At 39.2% G+C, this 17,816-nt stretch overlaps 2 protein-coding genes across 2 annotated transcripts; both read right to left on the bottom strand.

Annotated features, from left to right (window-relative positions):
• Positions 1-6,302: 6,302 nt before the first annotated feature.
• On the bottom strand, positions 6,303-7,244 carry LOC144664220 (uncharacterized). The gene has a single exon (XM_078525329.1). The coding sequence runs from the start codon at positions 7,242-7,244 to the stop codon at positions 6,303-6,305; it is 942 nt and encodes a 313-aa protein (XP_078381455.1).
• A 2,838-nt stretch (positions 7,245-10,082) lies between these two features.
• LOC144663585 (carbohydrate sulfotransferase 9-like) lies at positions 10,083-16,048 on the bottom strand. Its single transcript, XM_078524600.1, has 3 exons — positions 15,837-16,048; positions 13,758-13,804; positions 10,083-11,246 (listed from the first exon to the last, which is right to left on the bottom strand). The coding sequence occupies exons 1-3, from the start codon at positions 15,982-15,984 to the stop codon at positions 10,425-10,427; spliced, it is 1,017 nt and encodes a 338-aa protein (XP_078380726.1). The 5' UTR covers positions 15,985-16,048; the 3' UTR covers positions 10,083-10,424.
• Between the last annotated feature and the right edge of the window lie 1,768 nt (positions 16,049-17,816).

Here is a 17,816-nt window from a genome sequence, read left to right as displayed (position 1 = left end):
TGTATACCGAGAAAATACAAGTGACTCGTTGGATATTCCATAGTATACCACTCGAAAGCGTTGCAAAACTAGTATGTATAATGCACACTCTGACTCGACCAAATAGAAGATGGCTGCTTTGTATTTAGCAATTAATGAATATCTGATGGTATGTGATGGTAGATATACGCGCCTTGTTGGCTATAACTACATGTATTTCATATCCAACAAGGGTAAGTGGAATAATTGCGGAACAATATTTTAGCTCCCTGGCTGTTCCCGTTGATGCGTACACCCCCAGGGGGGTACTCCGGCTTGTAAAGGACGGGGATGATCGAATGGAGGCAAAACTCAGGACCCAAAAAAAATCCCTTAGTCTTCCAACATTACCCAAAAAAATCCCTGGACCAAAAATAACCCCCCCAAAAATCCCTTGTCAAATTACCCCTATATTGCCGGGAGGGGCAATGATATAACACAAAGAAAACCATAAAAAATTGAACGCTCGTGTTTGTTTATTCATCATACCATAAATACGCGAAAGCACTTTAGTTCATTTTTAATACCCAAAAAAACCTCTATTTAAATCAAGTCACCCAAAAAAATACTTGCCAAATTATTCAACCCAAAAAAATCCCGGAATCGAAAATTTCAAACCCAAAAAAATCCTTTGATCATCCCCGTCATTTACAAGCCAGAGTACCCTCCCTGGGCGTACACCTACCATATTTATGGTCTATGGTATATGAGCTCATATACCATTGCCTGTTAACCAATCAAAATTCAGGAATTGCAAAATATACCATTGCTAGTTTTTAATAATTACTGGTAGGCTAACCAAAACACTCCACTGAGCTTGGAAGAATTCAAAAGCACAGTAGACTCCGGATTTCTTGAACCTCTCGATTTTTTAAATCTTCTGATGCTAAAAGTCATTTCCCCTGGATTTTACAGTACCCTCAAGAGATTTTTTAAGATTAAATGTTAGATAAGATAAGATAAGATAAAATTTTATTGAACACTCCTAAAGAGGTTTTTCAGTGAACAATACATGAAGTTGAATAAAATGTAAAATTTACAATGTGTACACTAGTTATATATTATAAAAACAAAATAAAAAGAAATAGAAAGAAAAATGAAAGAAATAAGAAAAAAAAAATTAATTTAAAAACTCGCTGAGAAGCTTTGTCTTCAGAGCTTTCTTTCTTACTCCATGCATTTGAATTTGAATTTGTAATAAATGCACATTTTAGATCTGTTTGTGAAGAAACACATTGCTATGGCTAATTGTGTTCGCTTAGGCTGTAGAATCAACTCAGGGGACTTTCATTTATTAGTGCATAGAGGGGGTGATAGGGGGGGGGTTGGAAAAATCACTTGGAATGGCTTCCAAATATTTCCCAAACCCCCCCCCCCTCCTTGGTAGGCAGAAATGTCACATCCCCCAGTAATTATTTTTTCCTATAGTTTGCAGTAACCCCCTAATAATGAACCCTACCCCCCATGCACTAATAAATAAAAGCATTCTTAGTTAAAAGTACTTTTGTTATTAGTCCAATCTCAAGGTGTTACTATGCCATTTGTTCAGTCAGGGAAGCTCACTTTTAGTGAAGAGAATGTAACTTGGTAACAAAAATGAGATTTCTTTGAGATTAATTTGATAATCTTGATGCTTGCAAGTAATTATATTTAAGTCAATAAAAAGCAGATACCATGGTAAAAACCAAATTTTTAATGTAAGTATGAAGCTAGACTGGAATTTCTGGAGAGGGGTGAGTGGGGAAATTCAGACTAAAAAGCTTTCCATGGGGTTGGGGGGGGGGGGTATGGATATTGGAACAACACATTCACTTGTGAGTTCTATTGGTGTTTCAGGTTTTTCATGGTCAACATTGAGGAACAATATTAACAGTAGCTTGAAAACTATAACAATAACTGTAACATTTGCAACTTAATATTGAGGAACAACATCTTAAACTTTGATGTACTCTTGTTTTTAATAGTAACATCCATTGCCTTGTATTTGGTAGGTTATTTAAGATAAAGCTGTTCATATCCAACAAAGTAGTGTTTTTAGCGCAACCCTCTTCTTATATTTCCCTGACATTTTGACATCAATGCGAAGAGGATGAATTTTTACCACTAACGAATGGCGTAACTGACTGGTGACTGCCTCGTACCCAGACGAGAGACGCCTCTCTCTTGTTTGGGGACATGGGAGCGCAAGGGAGGAAGGGAAGTCCCTCGCGCTTCGCGCTCGCTTTGTTCTCGCTTTGTCGGAGAAAGAAAATCGAGGCGCCTGAGGAGGAGGCTGGACTGGTGATGTGTTCTTTTATCTCAAGGGGCGCACCCCTGCACCCTCCCCCTAGATCCGCCCCTGATATAATGCTGCTTCTTGTAAACTCTGCTTCTTGACATTTCACTCGTTACACTCATCACAAAGATCAGTCATCAGTGAAACTATCATGTCGAGAACGTTACAGTGGTACTATTAAAGATAATTGTCCAAAAGCGTCCATCAGGCAAATCAATTATTAGAAATTATTGCTTTTAGAGTTGACAAACGCTTTCGAGTCAGGGTCTCCCAGAGGCTTTGTGAGGGCCTCCAAGGAGTTTAAGACAAGGGAACATAGTAATTCATTTTAAAGGAACAAGGTATGTCTTTAAATAACGTTTGGGGAAGAAGGGAACTGTTGCGTCATATTCAGGAACAGAGAGAACTTTTCTATCATTTTCTTGTAGAATTTTCTACAAATGTTTTATGAGGAAAAAAAAGCAATTTTCGACGACAGAATTTCTCTATCAAGTCCTCCCATTGGAGGCCCTTGTTTGCTAAGTTACCGTAAAAACTCTATAAAGCCCTCCTCTTGCCGTTCAATTTTTAATATTAAAGCCCCCTTCTCTACTGAGGCGCCCCTTCCCTAAAAAATATATACCGAATAGTTAAATTAAACCGTTCACCGATCCTCGTCGAGCCCGCATTGGTCTATATAGCTACGTAGATTCTTGACCAATCAATCGATGGGAGTACAGGATATGTATCGCCCTATCTTACCCTTCAAACATCTGAATGATATTCCACCGCATTTTATTTATGAGACAAACACACGCTTTCTACCTTTTTGACGTGATTATGTTGTCACCAGGTCGAAGGATAGAGACCTGAAAAAGAGTGATCCCTGGTCCTCTAGGTTGGAGGTTGAGCGGTAGGCGAACTACCTGCCCTCGTAAAACCTTTTCAGTTACAGAAACATCTACAGAATACGCACCCCTACTACTCCTGAGACAAGCATGAGGAGTCCAAACTAGGACTGCCATATGCATGTCACGGAGTGGCCAAACCCACACTCCGGGAGCTGCTCAGTCAAAACCTTTGCTGACGCCAAGGAGTATCAGTAAAATTGGTACAGACCCACCAAATTGCAACGGAAATGGCCAGGTACAACATTTCATTGTTGGGAATCAGTGAAACAAGATGGACAAAATCTGGATCACTGAACTAGCATTAGGTCATACCTGTTTATATTCAGGCCATGAAGAAGAACGTGCTCCTCACCCGCAAGGGGTAGCGCTTATTCTTCGTCCTGCTGCAGCAAGAGCACTGATTAAATGGGACCCATTAAGCCCAAGGCTAATGACAGCTAGGTTCAATGGGAGAAGCTTCCACATACCTTATTGTTACTTATTTTCGTGGGCACTTAATTTCGCGAAAATGGAACGGCCATATTTCGCGGGACTTAATTTTCGCGATCTGGCCAAAAAATACGATCACAGGAACTAAATTTTTCGAAAATTGTCAAAATACTGGTCTACATTAACAAACAGTAAGTCTCAAAATTGGTCCAACTGAGTTTAATTTTCCACAGCAATAGTTTCCAGTGACACTGAACAAAACCATACAACAAAACAAAACTTTAAAAACAGTTTGACATGTTCCTTTGCAACAAAGTAGAGTTAGTTTGATGACTGTACCAACGTAATTAAGTAGTAAGCTGACGGCAACGTTGAATATTCATAACGAATTACATAGAAGGGTATTAAATTTCGCGTCATTATTTTTCGCGAGAACCTTCGTTCGCGGGTCTTAAATTTCGCGATTTTTTGCAAATCGCGAAAATTAAGTCCCGCGAAAATAAGTAACAATAAGGTAGCATCTCTGTAGTGCAACGATACGCGTCAAGAAATGAGGCAGACCCTGACTCCAAAGATGACTTCTGTAAAACCCTTCAAGGAGACCTTAGCATGTTAAAACATGCTACCAAACCGAGACCTTGTCATCCGCATGGTTGACTTCAGTGCTAAAGTTCGCGGGGATAATGCTGGTAGGGAGGAAGTTATGGGTAGGCACGGACTGGGCAGCACGAATTAAAATAAAGATCTGTTTGGCGATATGTACGCCCTTAATTCCCTTAGTGTCATCGGTGGATCTATCGTACTTCACAAGCGCATATACAAAACAATTTGAGTATCCCACGATCATGTCACTAAAAACCAAATCGACCATATCTGTATCAGCAAGCAGTAAAGGCGGTCACTGCAAGGTGTTAACGTTTATAGATGAGCCGATGTGGCCTTCGATCACCACCTTGTTTTAGCCAAACTGAAGCTAAAACTCAGAAGGTATACTACCAACAAATCTAAGCTAGGTTAAAGGTAGATTCAATATCAGACTTTTGCAAGACCCAGCAACACGCAGCCCCTTTCAGATTAAGCTCACCAACAGGTTTAAAGCCCTTGCACAACTCCACAAAGAAGACCACAATCTCAGCGTAGAAAACTTGGACGTACGCACCTGTGGATTGAGACGGCAAAGGAAGTACTTGGTCCCAAGACACACCAGCACAAACAATGGATTTCAGCTGAAACTCAAAAAAAGATCGATTTGAGAAGAATATGTAAGGTACTAGTCAACAGCAGCATAAGTAGGGCTGCAAAGAAAAAGAGCACAGGGCCAGTACAAGGCGTTTCACCGTGAGGTGCACAGAGATACGAGATGCGACAAACAAAGATTTGTCGATAACCTTGCAGGGAAGCTGAGACTGCAGCAGAGCAGCATAGGATGAAGGACCTCGACGACATAACAAGAACACTGAGAGGGAAGCATTATGCACCATCCAAACCCATCAAGGATGCTGCAGGTAACAAGCTTAGTAGACGACAAGACCAGATTATTACATGGGCCTGGTTAGCTCAATTAGAAGAGCGCCGGACTGCTGTGCGGGAGGTCTCGGGTTCGAACCCCAGACCGGACAAACACTCAGGGTCTTAAAATAACTGAGGAGAATGTGCTGCCTTTGTAATTACATCTGCAAATGGTTAGACATTCTAGTCTTCTCGGAAAAGGACGATAAACCGTAGATCATGTCTCCTGTATCTTCAGTCTTATAACATGGGATGTTAAAGAACCCACACACTATTCGCAAAGAGTAGGGCACGAAGTTCCCGGTGTTGTGGTCTGGCCTTTGTGTAGTAAATTACAGTATGTGTACAGCGCATTTGAACATTATATATGAAAAATGCGCTATATAAATTGATTATCATTGTCATTATCAGAGTATTGTAATAACCTCCTGAACCAACCTCCTCCACCAGAGGTTGCTGACATACCTGATGCTCTTGCTTAAAATTAATGTCAACACGGTCAAACCCACCATTAGAGAAATCGAAAGCGCAATCGGAAATCAAAAGAACAATAGAGCTCCGGGCCCTGATGGAAGATCAGCCGAGATGCTAAAGGCTGACCTAGTGTATGAAAACGTCTGGGAGGAATAAACTTTTCGTGAAGACTGGAAAAAGGGCTATCTTTAGAAAATCACAAACAAAGGTAACCTAGCGGACTGTTCGAATTTGAACTATAGAAGTATGTCTGTTCCAGGTAAAATCCTCAACAGAATCATCCTTCAGCGACCTAGTGCTGCTCTTGAAGTGGTGCCTGCTGGCTTTCGAAATAAAAAATTCTGCGTGGTGTAGATGTGCGAAACAAGCAAGCGTCAAGTTGATATGTTATGCTCAAAGTCAGATTAGCATTCTACAACGCATATTGGCCTGAGGTGATTTACCCGCCTCTAGAAGAAAATAGTCCTCAATTTTATTTACAATTCAGATTTTTACCGTTTAGAGTCTCTACTGCCTACATACTGCGTGCAAGTCTTCATTTGGCAATCAAGACTTGAAAATTTAAACGACCTTTGGCCCTTTAATAAGTCCCTGCAAACAATCATAGCGAGAAAAAAAAAATCATAGCGAGAATAAAGAAGAGGACTACAAACTTCTCAGAACTACTACAGTAACCACGACTTATAAGTTGAACATAGGAAAAGGGATTAAACGTCAGCTAGCAAATGTTTGTATGGAATAATAGGCTGGCGGCGAGTTACGTTTGCACAATATGCCCTGGACTTCTGGGTAAGGTAGCGCTTTGGACGGCTGTATATTTTATCAAATAACTCATGATTACTTAGCTCTGGAGGGGCTTCTTGCCTGATTTTCGTGATAAATTCCCGCGATATCCGCGTAAAATTAGTACGTGATTTTATATGTCCTCGATGATCAGTGTTATCAGCTGTGACGCCAGCAAACAGGAGTGCTTGGCCTGAAAATTTGACTTCGACGACCATCATAGCGTGTCTGTTACAGGTAAAAATATTGACGTCTTCATATTGCGTCGGATAGGGAAGGATATGTTCAATGGCTTTGTGATGAAAAGCGTTAAAGATGGCATCGTAATACGCGGTGGGAATTACCAGGGACGATTCATCATTTATACCACACAAATCTTTCCTTGTTCGACGCACAAAGTTTGCTCCATGATGAACCACATAATCCAACACTCCAACTGCTGGCTCGTAGTCTAACAGCCACTTCTCTACAAGTCGAAACGGTGACAGCTTTAACATGTCAGCGGGCGTCTCTTTGTTGTGGTTAATAACCGCGTCGTCGTCTAAAAATATGTAATAACGGTAGCCCGGTCTTCTATCCATTGCGGCAAAGAAAAGTACATTTCGTCCTGATGCAAAATGGGTATTGGGATCAAACAAATAACTGACGTGCGATCGGTTGTCTTTTTGGCACTTGGCTCGGTAACTTAGCACTATCACATCACAGTTGCAGGTCTCGGGATCGCCAATCTGAGAAGAAGTAGCCAAGTTTGGAGGAAGACATTGCTCGGTTTCCGTGAGATAAATAAATGGTTTCGATGATGGCAATCTTATGCTTTCTGCTGTTATGTATTCCTTAAAGTTGAAATTGATCAAAAAGACAATCATACTGATGGCACAAAAGGCCACTATCAAACTGAATACACGCTTCAACTTCATTTCACTGCAGAGGTTTCAAGAAATAGTGCAGTACGTATACTGCTTCGAGTAGTGCTTAACAAGACGCCACACCAAGTTTAGAATTATAAAAGGCTTTATCGAAACGAATTATAACTAAAATTGTCACTAGAGGTCTTCGATTGCTTGGAAACAATTGTCAAAATTTAAGGCCGCTTGATCTCTTCACTTTGATATCATGTCAAGTTGTAATTGTTTCGTAGGTTCGATAAAGTTGTCATAAAACGAATTTTCTTTCTATCACGAGAAATGAACACTAAACTAAAAAAGTAAAACTAGACCAAAGACGATCCTCAAAATTAAATTAGAATTTTTGGATGGAATTGCTTCGGGCTGTTATGGATTAGGATGAAAATGACGAAAAAGCCATTGTATTTAAACATCTCTCTCAACAAGGTACTCACTGAAAAAAAGCAAAGTTGAAACATTGAGTTAAAATCTCTTACTAACGGGTACCGTATTTACTCGAATAAGCGCCGCAGTCTCGATAAGGCGCTTATTCGAGAAATTCAGTATAACTAAAAATAGCACAACAAAGCAACTTTCTCACAATACGTAGTTATGTTAACGTTGCGAAGGCCGTGAACTTTGTCGGGACAAAGTTACTGTTGAAGTTTCGTCGATATTAGTTTGTTTGTGGCGTCCAATTTTTAAATAAGCGCCGCCCTCAAATTAGCGCCGCACTTTATGCGCGAAAAATTTAGTAAGCGCCGCGGCGCTTATTCGAGTAAATACGGTATTTTAGCTCAACAAAGACATTTCCCAGTTGTTCAACAAGTCAGTGGTGCCTGCAGCTGGCTTTGGAAAAAATTCTATATCGTGTAGATTTGCATAAAAGCCTATACTTTGAATTAGCGCATGGCTGACATGCGGCTAGGCCTGACTTCTTGAGGAGAAAACAGCGGAAACTGAATTCGATTTGAAATTGATAAAGAGTTATTTATTTAGCTGTCCTTGCCTATGAGAGACTCGGATGCAAAGAAAAGTAGATATGTTCAAGTTTATGCTCTTAGTCATAAGAGTCATATAGTCATATAACGATATGCCAAGGGAGCAGTAAAATAGTATCGTTATATCGAAGAATCATTATATCGAAACTCCCGATATAACGATATGACAGTAAAATAACCGAAATTATCGTTATATCGGGGTAAACCTAACAAGTACTTTTACTGCACATTAGAGGAGGATAAAGAGGATAATTTTGATAAGAAGGCTTAGAACACAGTATCATTTTCGTATATCATCGTACAAAGCTGTTTTTAGAAACGTAAGAGATGCATTAAATTCGATGTTTTGCAAATAAAATGTGATTGTGTACTGATAATATCGTTATATCGGGAGGATTTTACGTTCGGTCCGCTAAATTCTCATCGTTATATCGGGAATATCGTTATATCGGGGTTCCGTCCCATTTATTTTACTGTAATTTTTGCCGGGACATAGAAAATTCATCGTTACATCGGGAATATCGTTATATCGAGGATCGTTATATCGGGGTTCCGCTGTACTACGCGTATTGGCCTGAGGTGACCTAATCGAAATACACTCTTTTTATATAAGAACGTCTATTTTTTGTTCGAGGCTGAACGTTCTTAACTTTTTCGAAGATTTGAGCCTGAAATGTTCTTAAAGTGTTTCGAGTGGTACACCGTGAAATATCCTTCGAGTGAATTGATTTTTACAGAATATACACAAGCCTTTAGGCCAGTGTGTATGCAAATATAACCGCGATTCACTTTCGAGTCGGATGTTTCACATTCAGTTAAAGGAAAATTCATTGCTTGATGACAAAAGCGGGTGACTAAATTTAATTCCAAATCGGTTTTTCCAGTGGAGTTTGACGTGAAATTCAGGAGTCACTGACGCAATAAATTTGCTTTAATAAACAACGCGCGCTAGAGCAATAATTGTTCCACTTAGCTTTAGAACATTTTGACGAGTAAATTGGAATAGTGGTATTCAATACAACATCCTTGTTTTTTTTATGTGATCCATATCAAGTTTACACTTCATTAACGTAAGTTAAAATCGTTAACACTTTTAACCCGGGTTTTAACGAGCGGTTGTCTGTATTATATCGAAGATCAAGAGAAAGGACCGAATATTCGAATTTTATGTTATTTCGGTATGGTTCCAGCAAGTTGCAATTTCTGTGAAATCTAGGAAAGTTCGATATACTGCACGATCAACCCAGAGGAGCAAAGTTGAGTCCTTAATACATCACGAGTCAGTGCTGGGCTTCCTGGCGCGATCTGCCCGAGCTACTTGCCACGGTAGGATGTGCCTCCTTGTGAATTGTTTTGATTACCAGTCATTTTTATCGCTGAATGCTTTAGTGCTTTCTTCAGTGCTGTCATGTGATAGCGATTTTGATGATAATTGGATGGTTCTTTCTTAATCGTGGTCTCTTGATTGCAAAAAAGCTGTTACTGAATTTTCCCTTGCCGGCCGCTTTGAAATTAAAGAGCTCACTGTTTGATTTCTAAGACCTTTTCTCCAGAAGTTGCAGCAGGTTAACGTTGCAGGACACATTTACTGGCTATTTTTGGACAATAACAATATCATTACTGGCGGTCCTTTACATATTGCCTATTCACCGAAAATCTAAAAAAAAAAAATCTAAAATCTAGTCATATTTCACTTGAAAACCTAAGTTTTCACTGATGCTTCGGGACAGTCACACAAAAACTTTTGACAAAATATTTTTTTTTCACAAGGAGGCGCGTTCCTTGCCTCCTTTCTTGCTTCATTCATTTATCCATTTTTTTCATTCACTACATCAATTCAGTCAGGCTGCAACATAGTCAGTTATGGTTCTGTGAACCCTCCTAAAAATTTATTATTAGTTGCCTTCAGTTGTGTAAACTTGCCTAACGTTGGATTGGCATATCTAAAATCGACCAAACCAGACACGATTTTTCTCAAATTTTCCCTTTATATTATTAACTTATAGTGACTTAAATTGGCTAAAGTTATTCGCCAAGTTACGGCGACTATAAATAGGTGATGGTATGTAAAAGGACTAGAATATAGTGGAAGATGGAAGAAACGATATAAACTGCGGTAGGCTCTCTTTGAATTGCAAAGTATCCTCACCATTTCTCTCTTTTACTCAACAAGACTTTTGAGGGGTCCCGGGAAGCTGTATCCAAACATCTCGAAGTTGGCTCTGTACAACCTACTAAGGACGTTGATCCATTCTGACGGAATCTGCGAATAATAACTGAGCATAGAAGAGGCTGTATCGGATTTATTACTCGCGCGAGCGTTGAAAACCTTTGACTGGTCAGGTGATAACCCTGCCGCCTCTTTAAAATCTGATAAATCTTGATCGAAAGTTTCGTAATGGCCTATAAAGTCATAGTTTATGGCACACATGCCACATATGTTGACGTAATTGTCCCAGTGCCAGTCCATAACCGGGGTGCTTCTGTTGCTTCCTTTGGTTACTAAATATTCAATGAATTCACGAAAAGTGATGTCATTGAGCTGCTCAAGTGCACTCTGGGAAGCGTTTGGACGGAAGTTTTTCAGAATCTCTCTGCCGTGAAGTTCAAGCATTGGGCGATCAAATTGTCTTGGATAAACAAACTTGTCTTTGTATGCAGACAGAATGCGTTCAAACGGCTCGCGAACAAACGTGAACTTGAAATATGTTTCTAGCATCTCCTTTTGCTGGTCAGGAGGGAACTTATCCAATCGATATCGACGCTCTCCTCCCCCTCCCCTGTTAAATTGATTCAGCATTTTCCGCCATTGCCTGGAAGCAGCCTTGGGTGTTACACAGTAAAGTATTTTCAGAGACGAAATCACCGCTATGTGAAAAGGGTCTGGCATGGCATTGTGACCAGTCTCTTTACAGAACTTCTGAACCAGCCTTCTGCGTTCATTTTGTCGCAGCTCTCTTTGAGTGTTAAAGCTTGATGATTCCTGAAATTAAAAAAAAAAAGAAAAGATTTTTAAATTACACAGTGTAACTGCTGCTCGAAGATTTTTAGCCAGCATCTTAGGAATCGTTTACAATCTTGGACAATACAACCCATCCATGCATTCGTAAGTTGCCAACTAAGGGCCTGTTTATATGGAGGAGAGTTGTCCCTGGTAGGAGGGTTACCCTCCATACCGAGCCACCCCGGGCGAGAGAGCTTTTCATACGTTTCTTTATAAATAGCTGCGAACTGTTTATATGAGAAATTGCAAAGTTGGCTCTGGGGGCAGGGTGACCCTGGGTGGAGGGTCACTCGCTTTGAAGGTAGGGTGACCCTGGGGAGCGAGCCAACTTTTTTCCATATAAACAGTTTGGTTATTTTCGCCTCGCCTACCAGGGACAAGTTGACACATACAGAGCATGCGCAAACGCTGCAGTCGACCAAAACAAAATTGCAGATACATTAAAATCGAAGTCGGCGGTAAATTTGTCCAGTCTCTTGAACCGAGAGGGCCAAGTTTTGGCTCGGTCAACAGGGACAACTTTTTCATATAAACGCTCGGCAAAAGATAGCTCGGGGGAGAGGGTAGCCCTCCTAACAGGGACAACTCTCCTCCATATAAACAGGCCCTTAATAATGCCGAATTATAGCTGATATCGCGGTCGGAATCCAACTTAATTTACCGACAAAAAAGGGACACTGTGTTCTGTATTTTACAACCATGCACATACCATATATGTTTCCTTTTACCGTGATTAAGTTCACTACTACTACTTAATATTATTATTATTATTATTATTATTATTATTATTATTATTATTATTATTATTAAACAAAAAATAATTAACTAACAACAATTTCAAAATAGCTATAACGTTTCATTTCATTTTTTGCGCGCCGTAGTTTTTATTTTATAGGTGCCTCGATTTTTAATTCTTTACCTTTGAATTTAAGAAACATTAATTCTAGACTTTTATTTAGGAAAGCGTTGGACGATTTTTACTTGTAATATTTTATTGTAGTTTTTTTAAGGTTTTTAACTTAGTGCATGATCCGCTTTTTACACAATTTTCATTGTATATTATATAATTAGTAATTTTAGTAATTTTTAATTTTTAATCAGCAGGACCCCGTTGATAACAGTACGCATGTACTGAAGGGCTATCCTGGATAAGCATTCGATTATTATTATTATTATTATTATTATTATTATTATTATTATTATTATTATTATTATTATTATTATTATTATTACTACTGCGCGCATAAAAGGGAAGACCTTATTATTTTGTTATCGGTCATCGTTCCGGTCAAGCATGCATTTTTCTGATCCTTGAATAATCACTGATGATTTCATGTCATAAAGTTGTGTTGCTGGCTCATGCCGCTGGACCTGTCAATACACACTAAGGAAAGATCGATACGACTCTAGCTGGCAGACTGCAATCACACTGTTGTAGCAATTGCATTTTTTTGGAGATTCACATACTTTATTGACAAACCTAAAAAAAAAGCACGCAAATTACTTACACTTGCATACACTTTTTGAAGTTAGAGCGATTTTCACTTGAGTGTCGAAAGTAATTCTCGTTTGCTTTAGTTTTGCATTACTACGCATACTGATTGGCTTAAAAAACTCGCGCCACTTACTCAGCCAATCAGAACTAAAACCAAAACCAATCGTGACTCACGCGCGCACGCTTTCCCGCGCTTCGTTTCTGCGACATGTATTTGCTTTGAGTTTTATTGGCTTACTGAATTGCCTGTGTCGTTTATGATTGGCCAGAGTGATTACTTTGGTTTTGGGTTTACGACACTCAATTAAAAACTGCTCTATACAATTGCAATCGCATGCAAAAGAAGTGTTTCTGAGTAGCGGTTTTACTATAATCTCTGATTGTATAAATTTCGCTTCTATCTGCAGCTTTCAGGAAAGAGATTAAGACTTCAATATATAACAAGATGGACTCATCTCAACAATACTATTTCAGCAATAAGAGGGTCTCAATGGGGCGATGACTTTTTACCGTTAAAAGGTAAATATTGTGACTTTTTTACGACTTACGGTTAATTTCTTTCCGTAACAGTTAACAGAAGTCTTAAAATATAATTTCCAATGTTTTTAAAATTTAAAAATTAATTTCCACTGCTATAAAAAGACTAACGTTAATTTTTATTTTGCAAAACATATTTTGAGGTCTTAGGAACATCCTGGTATGAAGAAGTAATCTAGCCTATTTTATTTTAAATTATTTTGCCGCTAATTACCAAAAAGCGGTGTAGTTTCAGAATAACCCTTGGCCGAACTTCTCGGCTTAGTCGTTACGGTTAACATATTTTACGGCTAACGGTTAAATTTTTGAATTTTTTCGCCCAACGGCTAAATATTTGGCTATATTACGGCTAACGGTTAACCCCATTGAGACTCTCCAATAACTGCAGCAGTTTGAACCAGTTTAAGTACACAATAACAGTCCGTAGCAATTCGCTTGTAGCAGTCTGCGTACCATACCTGTAAATATGACTCCTCTTTCATCGGCCTCTTGATATGACTTTGCACTAAGTAAAAATAAAACAAAAATGATTTTGCATAAATGGTTTTAAGAGGTAGCAATTAACACTGTGCTCATTTACAATTCTTATCTTACAATTAATTACGTTGACCACGTAAATAATCTAGATCCCCTAACAGTACAGGCCGGGCCGTAGCCAAACTTTTAGCATAGACGAGGAAAGATTTTGCTAGGGGGCTTTGGGGCATACCAGATATAAAATCTAGACGCGGCAAGTGCCTCGTCTTGCCTCTTGCTAGTTACGTCCCTGCCTAAAAAAGACGGATATAAAATATGTGTTCTTGTACCTGAATTAGTGACACTGTGCTTAGACAGAAGACAAAGCAACCACCACACCAATCTGCGCATACAGTTTGAAGACTTTTAAAAAAGGTCATTTTGTGGTTGACAAAAATTGCAAGCTGACTGACATTTGAACTTCATGGACTTACACTTCCTTCCTTACAGGCAGCCCAAGCTCACTCATGGAGCGATTGTAAGACTACTGGTCGACCGTTAGGAACCGATAAAAAATAAATCCACTTTGTTTAACGAGGGTTGCACGTAACAGTCTTATGCCACACCGATTACCTACCGACGTTCAATGTGTGAGTTTGGGCTGCCTGTGCCCTCTAACCTTCTTCAAAGCGGTGTCCGAAATTTGCAGACTGCAGACTAAAAGTTTTTGGAGTGTGTTTACATGACGTCACGGCGGCCATGTTGTTGTACCAAACCAATACTGTGGGATTTGAAGTCTTTTCTTATGTAAACGTTTCTTTTTGCCCCAATTAATTTGCATAGATGCCGGTCACGTGCGTGAAAACGCTAACCTGGCGTAAATATGCTATCCGGAGTGTTATTAAACAAGAAGTTCCGCTATAAAAGGGATGGCTTCTCCCACATTTCACACATTTTCCAGAAAGACACTACCTCTCTGGAACCTCTATTTTCATTCGCCCGCTGTAAACACTACCTCTATTGTTATTCAGGGCTAGGGGCATTGTTGTCACCTGTTATCTATTGTTTTAAGAACCAATAAATTAACTGGTTCTGAGAGGTAGTGGGCGACCCACCTTTTTGGGCGCGAAATGCAAATTTGTACTTGTGCAGTCGTGGCACATTGCGGTGCCGAGCGTCCTACAAACTGAACATGCTTCAAAATCTTATGAAACCAAGATATACCATTGACAAATATGATATATAACATGCTAATGTTAAACAGAATATTCCTAGCAAAAATAAAACACATTTTATCAGTAACAGTTGTGAAAAATACGCAGGTTTGTCAGTTGTTTACGCTTTGATGATTTACTGACAACTTGGCGTGAGAATGGCCAGGCCAGGCTACTTTTATAGCATAACTTCTTGTTTTTAGGGCTAACCGGAGCCCTGTTAAGGCTAATCGTAGTTGGAGTCTGCAAGTCTGCATTTGTCAGACAGCCTATCCAGAGACGTTCTTTTGGCTCTTCACGCAAACGTTCCCGAAAACCCAAAATGACAAATTAAAAAATTCAGCCAAGCTAAATTTATGTTTTTTCTTGTATTGGCTTTTGTATCGAGAGGCGGTATTGAGAGACAGCAAAAGTGTCGAAAGCAAAATCAATTGCATGCATGGCTGAGTCATTGTGTTATGGCGGCTGCTGAATTTTGCATAAACTAAACATTCGTCGATTACACTCCATCTCGATTCATCGTATTCTTTCTGAGTCTTCCTTTCATTTTCTTTAAGTTAGATTTACCTTTCCAATTTGGCGTCTTTCAGCTTTTGTAAACTTTTGTTTTAAGCAGGCTTTACTGATTTGAAAGTGGTTTGTGTATCACAAAAGAATCCACTCAATATTATTGATAACATTGCTTCTTAAAAACTTCGGTTCAACTTTAACTTGCCACAGTATGATAAATGTTGTAAGTGTTCAAGATGGCAATAACACCATAAATAGAGCAAATAATGTTCTTCATCTCCATTTAAACGCTAGCGAAACAAATTAAAGTATTGCTTTGTTATGTTAGTAAATGATTTCTACTCCATCTACTCTTACCGTGTTTGTTATTTCCATTGAGTGTGCCAAAATCTGCTTTGTATGCCAAGTACAACAACAAAACGGCAAGCAGACCGAGACTCCAAAGCAATATCCCACGTTTTCTTCGATTTAAGAACAGTATTTTTGCTGCCGTGCATATAAACATCTCGCCATTAATAAACCTCTTCGTGAATTAAATGTGCATAAATACAATACATATTCGCATCAGACAGTGCATAAAGACAATTTTCGTTAACCAAAATCGACACACTTATAACCTTAAATAATAACGCAGAGCTTTGTGGCGAAAATTAGCCTGTTGAATTCTGCAAGAATGTTTTTCAGAGTTTTGCGACCTTCAAAATACTGGTCGAAGACTTGGAACATAAAACACATTGGCGTGATTTCGTCAAGGTTCATGTATTATGCTAATTAAGCCGATATAAATATACGCAACACCATGAAGGATTTAGGCCCGGGCCAAATAGCCCAGTAAAGTTATGCCAGGAGGTCAAAATGCTTGCAACAGAATTTTTCTTTTTACGTTGTTTGCTTTTGAGGCATGTATGTTAACATACTAAAAGTCAACAAAAATCAACTCATGGAAAATATGTAAAAAATCCACGTGTTGACCACTGACATATTTTTATGCTAATTAACCATGGTAAATTGTTCCATCTGATCAAGACATTTACCACTTTTAGTTACACTAAACTTGTAAAAACAAAGGACTGTTAAAGGACATTTAAATTCTTTCATGAACCGTTTTCCACATATATTCAACAGAAAGTGTTTAAATGGTAATTTCTCAACGCTTGCTGGTCATTAACCGTGCTTAGGATCATATACCATCACCTGATTATCTTCCAGTACATTTCTCTGTAGCCCCCAAGCCCGCTGGGGGTAATTTGCGCCCCCTCGTATGGGGTGGTGGTGGTGGTGGTGGTGGGGGGGGGGGTGGGGTTTCGTTTGGTTGGCGGGCCTTGCTAGTGATCTGTCGTACAAAAACTCTGCCCTACTACCGTAAATGATCTAATAAACTCCCGGGCGTCTGATAAATTTAAGGGCTCCTGACGGGGGCGTTAAATAGATGTGAGGCGTTTATTAGAGAGAGGCGTTTACTTCAATTTTACTGAAACAAGGTCAACAAAAAAAATATGCGTATTTTGCTCACGAAATTAGATAGAAAACAGAGTGCAAATGGGAGACTAATCTAATCTGCGCTAATGCAAAGCCTACAGATGTCGTTCATAGTTCGATATCGATGTCTCCATCGTCATCGGGGTCAAACATGTTGGCATGGTTGTCCTCTTCGATTTCCGAGTCAAGCAAAAACTAAGCCAATTGCCTGAATTGGCGATTCTTAGGGGGGGGGGGGTGTCTATTATACACGGGGTGTTTATTAGAGAGTGGCGTATAATACAATTTTTACACACCAGGGGAGGCGTTTATTAGATACGAGGCGTTTATTTGAGATTGTCGTTTAATTTATTAGATCATTTACGGTAATCTTCTAGGGAACCGGTGTCGACCTTATACTCTATCGTCAGCTTCAACGCGGAAGTGAGCTCAACCTTTGGTAATGCTAACATTTATTAATTGTTATTTATTTATTTTTTGTTTTTATCCTACCTTAGAACGTGATAAAAGGTTTAAAGTTGTGCCTTTTCACTGTACTTTGTAGATATGTTATACTAGTAATAGTTCTCACTAAAAAGCTGCCCCCGCCTTATTTATAATTTGTTTTACAGCAATAATCTAGGATAAGTGGAGTCTTTTTGTCGCCTTTAAAATTAGGCTTTTTTTTTCTGTGCCATCTGCGTCAAGACATTGTTTGGTCTGTTTGCTGCGGAATATCTTGTTGTGTGACACCATTGCGTCCTAAAAATATTCACAAGTTCAAGCCGAATATATTACCTAGCGCGCGGAAATAACACCTAGCGGAAATAACACATAACATATTATTATTCGTTCAAAATATTTCTGTGTTTCTGATTG

Source organism: Oculina patagonica, chromosome 8 (assembly GCF_052425735.1).
Source record: "Oculina patagonica isolate OP01 chromosome 8, crgOcupat, whole genome shotgun sequence".
Lineage (NCBI taxonomy): Eukaryota > Metazoa > Cnidaria > Anthozoa > Scleractinia > Oculinidae > Oculina > Oculina patagonica.
Note: the sequence above shows the minus strand (reverse complement) of the source record. Positions and strands in the feature narration are given on the sequence as shown.

Excerpts from the sequence above, each read along its gene's own strand:
- LOC144664220 (XM_078525329.1), bottom strand. The coding sequence starts at position 7,244 with ATGATTGTCTTTTTGATCAATTTCAACTTTAAGGAATACATAACAGCA.
- LOC144663585 (XM_078524600.1), bottom strand. The coding sequence starts at position 15,984 with ATGTTTATATGCACGGCAGCAAAAATACTGTTCTTAAATCGAAGAAAA. Across the intron at positions 13,805-15,836 it reads CAATGGAAATAACAAACACG|TGCAAAGTCATATCAAGAGG; the intron begins GTAAGAGTAGAT and ends ATTTTTACTTAG. Across the intron at positions 11,247-13,757 it reads AAGAGGAGTCATATTTACAG|GAATCATCAAGCTTTAACAC; the intron begins GTATGGTACGCA and ends TTTTAATTTCAG.